Below are 7,500 nucleotides of genomic sequence, written 5' to 3'. Positions count from 1 at the left end.
TCTAACCCGGCCGCTCAGCAATTTCATGGAGTGCCCACGAATTCTCGTATGGTTAGGGCTGCCATCTCCAGGTTGGGAAATCCCTGGAGATTTGAGGGCTGGAGGCTGGGGAGTGCAGAGTTTAGGGAGGGGAAGACGCTCAGCGGGGATGTGGTACCAGAGAGTCCGCCTTCCGAAGCAGCCGTTTTCTCCAGGGGAACTGATCTCTGTCGTCTGGAGATCAGTTGTTGTAATGTATCCAGTCCAGACCGCGTGGCCAGCTTGGGCTCCACGCGGTCAGGCACAAACGTCGAGCTTCGCTCCAAGAGACAATGGACTATGCGGATCCTAGCCCGCTCCAATCAGGGGGCTAGGTTCCTGGCCAAGAAGCCTATGGGACTCTCGGCCACTGTAAATAACCTATTGGGAAGTGGGGGTGTGTTTTGGGTGGCGGTTTCTCGGGGGATATAAGCCGGCCTGCGAGCCAGCCAAAGTCATCTTGTTCCTGATCGAATAAAGTACACTTTGCTGAAATCACTCTCTGTCTGCGTACTTTTCAGTTGTAATTCCGGGAGAACTCTGGCTGCCACCGGGAGGTTGGCAGTCCTCACATGCACATGCACATATTCCCAGCTCCTGGTGCTCAAGAGAGTGAGGGAAAAGCAGGCACTGGCTTGAAGGTGGCAGCTTCTGCCGGGGTAAAAGACTCCCGAGTGGAGGGGTGGAATAAAAGACTTTTTATAAAAAGATATCCGGTCCTACTGGGCTCTTGGCCAACTGAGGCCGAGGGGGCTGCGACCAAGGAGGCGGTCGTGAAAGTTCACACTGCAGAAGCCTCGAGCTTTGGAGCAGTAGGTGAGAAATAAGATTGCCAACCTCCAGGTGGGGCCTTGAGACCTCCCAGTATTAGAACTGGTCTCCAGGGGGCAGAGAACAGAACCCCTGGAGAAAATGACTGCTTTGGAAGGTGGGGTCTGTGGCATTATACCCCACCGAGGTGTCGGTTTGGTGTAGTGGTTTGAGAGCCAGTTTGGTGTAGTGGTTAGGAGTGCGGACTCTAATCTGGGAGAACCAGATTTGATTCCCCACTGCTCCACAGGCAGCTGCTGGTGTGACCTTGGGTCGATCACAAGTTCTCTCAGAGCTGCTCTCTTCCCTTACGTGCGCAGGCTCTGCACCTGTTCCTGGACTGAAATGGACTCTCTGGAGCACATATTTTCAAACTGCTCTTTGCATACGGCGAGCTGAAAGGAAATCATCAGCCCGCTGCTTGAAAGGTTCCTGGGAAGATCAAACAAGATTAGATTAGAACAACTGTTGTTAGCAGAGATCAGTTCCTCTGGAGAAAATGGCCTCTTCGGAAGGGGAACTCTGTGGCGTTATACCCCATTGACGTCCCTCCCCAAACTCCGTCCTCCACAGGCTCCACCTCCAAAACATCCAGGTATTTCCCAACCTGGAGCTGGCAACCCCAGCCAGAAACCCGGTCAACTAATCTCAGGAGGGAAAATGCCGCTGACCCGGTTTGAAGCAAGCTGTAGCCGTTGGGCCTGCGGAGTAGCTGTGCTGGGTCTGCCCAGGGACAGGGAGGGGTTCTGGCTCGAGCCCCTTGCAGTTCTTGATGATCATGTGATGTCCACGGCTGTAAGAACAGGCGTTTGAAGGGGAGGACATCTGATGCAGGTTTTAGGGTGGCGAGGTTGTCCCATTCACCTTTTGTTCTGCTCCAGGGAAGAGTGGGCCCAGAAGGAGGAGAAGGTCCGAAGAACCGTCAAGCGAGTCCTGAAGTGCGACGTGACCCAGCCCAACCCTTTGGCCCCGCTCTCTCTCCCTCCGGCCGACTGCCTGCTCTCCGCCTTGTGCCTAGAAGGGGCTTGCAAAGACCTGCCCGCCTACCGCGCTGCCCTGAAGAACATCAGCTCCCTCGTAAAACCTGGAGGGCGTTTGGTTCTATTGGCCATCCTGGAAGAAACTTTCTACATGGTTGGCCAGCGCCAGTTCTCTTGCCTTTACCTGGATCGGGAATCTGTGGAAGAAAGTGTGAAAGAGGCTGGCTTTGATATCGAGTGGCTGGAAATGAGCCAGCTCTGCTTCCCGGGGACTTTGTACGATGCCAAGGAAGCATGTGTGCTGGTGGCACGGAAACACTGACGGGCAGGGCTCTTTTGGTAGAAAAAGCCCAGCAGGAACTCATTAGCATAATTAGGCATATTAGGCCACACCCCTGATAGTACAGCTCATTAGCATATTAGGCCATACCCCCATGTTACCAGAAGTGTGGTCATCCAGCAACACCCACCTTTTGCTTCTTATTCTGTTTACCTTGTTTGTTGTCAAAACCCAGGGGTTTTTTTGTAGCAGGAACTCCTTTGCATGTTAGGCCACACACCCCTGATGTAGCCAATTCCAATGAGTTCCTGCTGTTGGGTGTGGCCTGTTATGCTAATGAGCTCCTGCTGGGCCTGGCCAACTCAGGAGCCAGCCGGAACTCCATTCCTGTGCGTTCCTGCCCAAAAATAGCCCTGCTGAAGGGCAAGTGCAGAAGTATATATTAAAAGCTTGTCCTAAGCTGACAGGTTCTCCTAGTATGTGACTGACTGACTCAGATTTCAAATAATATAGAAAAATAACCTAGTAAACCTAGCAGATGTGTGTATATATTTTTAAACAATCATTACACTCAAAGCTGTTGTTTTAAAATGTGTGTGAGAGAGCATTTCTTTTCTTTCTAAAGTTTTATTTACTTTTTCGTCTCCCAGTTTCTTCTGGCCATTTATATGATGAGAGTAAAATAAGTATTTTTTCCATATTCCAAGGCTATATTGATAATATGCTTATTGACCTAGTCATTGAGAAGGCATCACTGCAGGGTTGTGTGACTTATAGTGCATAAATTGATTAACCTGTCAAAATTTTATTCATCTTTGGATATTTATTATAGTCTGATTCTGTTATTCATGACCAAAGTGCAGAAGATGCTCGTTAATTTCATATGGGGACAAAACGACAAGGCCTGCGCATTCCGTTCTCCAGAAAGGGTGTGTCCGAGCCTTACTCTGTCGTCATTTTTTGTTGTGTGTGTTTGAACATCTTACCAAACAGATCCAGCTGAACAAAGATTCTGGTTAGTTTGTCCTAAAAAGTAGCTGTTTTTGAAACTGGAAATTTATTTTTCCCCCTCTGGTTTTGTATTCTCTATGACCTTCATTTTGTTAATGTAATAATATCCTTGATGTAGTATTATATGTACTGAGATGTATGGACTGATTAACTTTTTGCATTTGTTACTGTTCTTGACTCTTTTGCAATAAAGTAATAATAATCATTTTAAAAAAGAGAAACATTGAGGGGCATCTGGTAAACCCAGGGGCGGATGAAGGCTCCCTGGTGCCCTGAGCACTGACCAATCATGGTGCCTTTCCTCCTTTCCACACTGAACCAGCACATTTTAAGTTGTTGACCTGTCTGACCAGATATACAATGCAGGTTGCAGCCATACAAAAATTTATTCCTAGGATAACACAATAGACTGTACAAACGAAGCCAAGCTTCGGCTACATTAAGTTCTTTTCACCCTTTCCCCAACTTTGTGGTGCCCCCTTTGGCCCTGGTGCCCTAAGCACCTGCTTCGTCTGCTTCATGGTGAATCCGCTCCTGGGTAAACGGCTAGAAGAGCTGGGGCAGCCACCTCTTTGGGGGGAAATTCCTGGGGTCTTGAGGATGGAGCCTGGGGAGAGCAGGGCCTGGGGAGCGGGAGGGGCAGCTTAAGGCAAAAGCACCCCCCCCTCCACATCGCCCTGAAACCTTGAGTGCAGGGCACTGCATGGGCCAGAGTGAGCCAAAATGGATACCAGTCAGGCAGGGGCCTGGGAAAGCGGTTTCAAGGCATGAGTAAGAGAGGCTGGCTGGCTACTGTCCTCTCCTTGCCCTGGAGACACACATGGCTGAGAACAATAGGTCACCCAGGAGGATCTATTTTGTTTCAATAAAAACCAGCATTTATTATCAACAGGGGTCATTTCGCAGAAAAAGAGGTGCAGGAGCTCATTAGCATAACTCATTTGCATATGCCACGCCCCCTGACATCACCGGAAGTGTGTCAGAAGGCAACACCCACCGCTCAGGCTCCACTGGACTCTTTTGGATTGCTAGCTATTGGGGGGGGGGGTTGGGCAACTCTGCTCCTAGACAGGCCTATAGCTACAGTGGGGCATTTCGGGGCCTGCCCCCCGACTTCCTGCCAAGGCCCCCTGACTTCCATCCAGCACCCAGGCCCCCTGACTCTCTGGGCCACCTGGAGGACTCCCCACCACCGCCCCTTCCCCAAGCATGGCTTGCTTCCCCATGTAGGCAAGCAGAGTGCAAACGATGCAAAAGTGGGGTTTTAAATGTTTATTGTTATTTTGTGACGTCAGTGCCCCCTGACTTATTTAAAGGCCCCTGGAATTACAAAATCCTGGCTACAGGCCTAGTCCTCGCAGAGGAGGGAGAGCTTGTGCCTGAATAAAACTTGGTCTTAAAGGTGCCACTGGACTGTTTTGGACCGGGGAGCCAGGGGGAGCTCTGCAACTTACCTGGCTGCTTCTTGCTCTGACTGAGGGCTGCTGGGAGCAGGGGGTGGGTCTTGTTACATGTGCCCGCCCCCTGGGCTCTTTACTGCCGGAGCTCTGCTCCTGTGCACTCCTGCAGGAAATGATCCCTGATTATCAAGCATTAATCACTAATAGAACAATGGTTGAGTCTGGGGCACCGACAAGACCAACAAGCTGGACACAAGCAAGAAGAAGAAGAAGAAGAAGAAGAGTTGGATTTATACCACGTTCTTCCCTCAGAGTGGCTTACAAACTCCTTTCCCTTCCCCTCCCCACAACAGACACCCTGTCAGGTAGGTGGGGCTGAGAGAGCTCTTTGAGAACAGCTCTGAGAGACCTGTGACTGGCCCAAGGTCACCCAGCAGGCTTCATGTGGAGGAGTGGGGAATCAAACCTGGTTCTCCAGATTAGAGTCTGCCACACCAAACTGCCTCTGTGCATGCACATGAAAGCCTACATCCAGAACCAAACCCTGCGGGTGTCAAAGGTGCCACTGAACTCAAACTTTTTAAAATGTAATTTTTTAAAAAACAAAAACAAGATAATGATATATTAGGGATACAAAAGAAAAGAAGGGTTAAAAGGAGTATTGAAGGATGATAGGGAAATGGCTGAGAAGCTAAATGCATTTTTTGCCTTCGTCTTCACTGTGGAAGATGAGAAGTGCTTGCCCACTCCAGAACCACTGATTTCAGGAGGGGTGTTGGAAGACCTGAGTCAGATTGAGGTGATGAGAGAGGAGGTCCTAAAACTGATAGACAACTTAAAAACTGAAAAATCACCAGGCCCAGATGGCATACATCCGAGAGTTCTGAAAGAACTCAAATGTGAACTTGTAGATCTCCTGACAAAGATATGTAATCTTTCCTTAAAATCTGCCTCCATTCCTGAGGATTGGAAGGTAGCTAATGTCACTCCCATCTTTAAAAAGGGTTCCAGAGGAGATCCGGGAAATTACAGGCCAATCAGTCTGACGTCGATACCGGGTAAATTGGTGGAAACCATTATTAAGGAAAGAATTAGTAGGCACATAGATGAACAAAACCTATTGAGGCAGACTCAGCACGGTTTCTGTAAGGGAAGATCTTGTCTCACTAACCTATTAGTGTTCTTTGAGGGGGTGAACAAACATGTGGACAAGGGGGATCCAATAGATATTATTTACCTTGACTTCCAGAAAGCTTTTGATAAAGTTCCTCATCAAAGGCTCCTAAGTAAGCTCAAAAATCATGGGATAGAAGGACAAGTCCTTTTATGGATCAAAAACTGGCTAGTTCATAGAAAACAGAGAGTGAGTGTAGGTGGGCAATTTTCTCAGTGGAGGGTGGTAAGCAGTGGGGTACCGCAGGGATCAGTACTTGGTCCACTGCTTTTTAACTTGTTCATTAATGATTTGGAGATGGGAGTAAGCAGTGAAGTGGCTAAATTTGCGGATGATACAAAGTTGTTCAGGGTGGTGAAAACCAGTGAGGATTGTGAGGCACTCCAAGGGGATCTGTCAAGGATGGGCGAGTGGGCGTCAACATGGCAAATGGGGTTCAATGTGGCCAAGTGCAAGGTGATGCACATTGGAGCCAAAAATCCTAAATATAAATACACATTGATGGGGTCTGAACTGGCAGAGACTGAGCAAGAGAGAGATCTTGGAGTTGTAGTGGATAACTCACTGAAAATGTCGAGACAGTGTGTGACTGCAATAAAGAAGGCCAATGCTATGCTGGGGATTATTAGGAAGGGTATTGAAAACAGATCAGCCAATATAATAATGCCCCTATATAAATCAATGGTGAGACCTCATTTGGAAGATGGCACTGGTATTTCTGGCCACTGTGTGACACAGAGGGTTGGACTGGATGGGCCTTTGGCCTGATCCAACATTGGCGTCTCTTATGTTCTTATGTTCTTATAAGAAATATAATAATACATAAGAAATACCGAAAAATGCATTACAAGATATATAAACACAAAATACTTCTCCCCAACTCCTCTTCATTATATTTTTTAGACATTTCAAACATTTTGAATTCCAGATTTTATAACTAATCTGTTTTCCAACTATATTAATTTCATCATTGCTATATATTCTGTGTTAAATATTTCATCATTTCTATTTACTAATGATTTCTTTTAATATACCAAAATTGAAAGAAAAGCCTATTATGTATCTCACAATACATAATTATATATGTATATTTTATAATACCTTACAATAAAGCATAGAGTATATTTTTGTCCCAAAATCAATTCCTTATTCTTTCATATTCAAACCTCATTCTCATTCCACTTCTGCATTATAATTCATTTGTAGGCATTGTCAGACATTTATTTACAATTTATAATTGTTTCTCATTCTACATTTTGAACTTTTTCTCATTCTAAGTTTGCCACCCAGGACTTATTGATAAACCCGGGCACAATCCCTTCAACACCCAAGCCTGACTTCCCCTTCACCCATTGTCCTTGATTAAGCACCACTCAAGCAATGCTCAAGTCTATTCACCTTCCTCCATCATCCTTCCTGCCCAGCGTTTGTAGATCCATCAAACCTCTCCCACCCCTTTGTCTACCTCTGGTAGATCAACCAGTTCATTGTCCTCTGGCAGTGACTCAACCTGCCTCAGGATACATTTTTGCCCTAAAAATATGCCACCCTGATCCAGCAGTGTGTTTGTTTTCTTGGACCTTCTGCACACCCCCACTTGTGTGTGGGTCCTCACTCTCGCTTCCTGAAATGCTGGCCATTTCCCCTTCGACTTGCTGCTTCCGCAGACCTCTTCAAGGCCGGTAAATATCACCCATCCCTACAACACTGTCCCCTTTCCTCCCTGATTTTTCTAGTTAGCTCTTGTATGTGTTCACTATGTGCACCACTGTTTTATTCTGTTTCATTACCTCCAGTAAAAACCTTCTGTGACGACCTCTTATCTGG

The 7,500-nt window shown here is 47.1% G+C and overlaps 1 protein-coding gene across 1 annotated transcript in view; it reads left to right on the top strand.

Moving 5' to 3' along the window:
• The window catches only part of LOC107119751 (nicotinamide N-methyltransferase-like), a 9,398-nt gene extending 7,214 nt beyond the window's left edge, over window positions 1-2,184 (top strand). Inside the window, exon 3 of the mRNA XM_015422333.1 lies at window positions 1,710-2,184. Within this exon, the coding sequence (XP_015277819.1) occupies window positions 1,710-2,130 (421 nt within the window). The 3' untranslated portion in view covers window positions 2,131-2,184. The remainder of the gene's footprint in view (window positions 1-1,709) is intronic.
• The last annotated feature ends 5,316 nt before the right edge of the window (window positions 2,185-7,500 follow it).

The sequence above is a fragment of the Gekko japonicus genome, unplaced genomic scaffold (genome assembly GCF_001447785.1).
Source record: "Gekko japonicus isolate JY-2015 unplaced genomic scaffold, Gekko_japonicus_V1.1 scaffold805, whole genome shotgun sequence".
Lineage (NCBI taxonomy): Eukaryota > Metazoa > Chordata > Lepidosauria > Squamata > Gekkonidae > Gekko > Gekko japonicus.
Note: the sequence above shows the minus strand (reverse complement) of the source record. Positions and strands in the feature narration are given on the sequence as shown.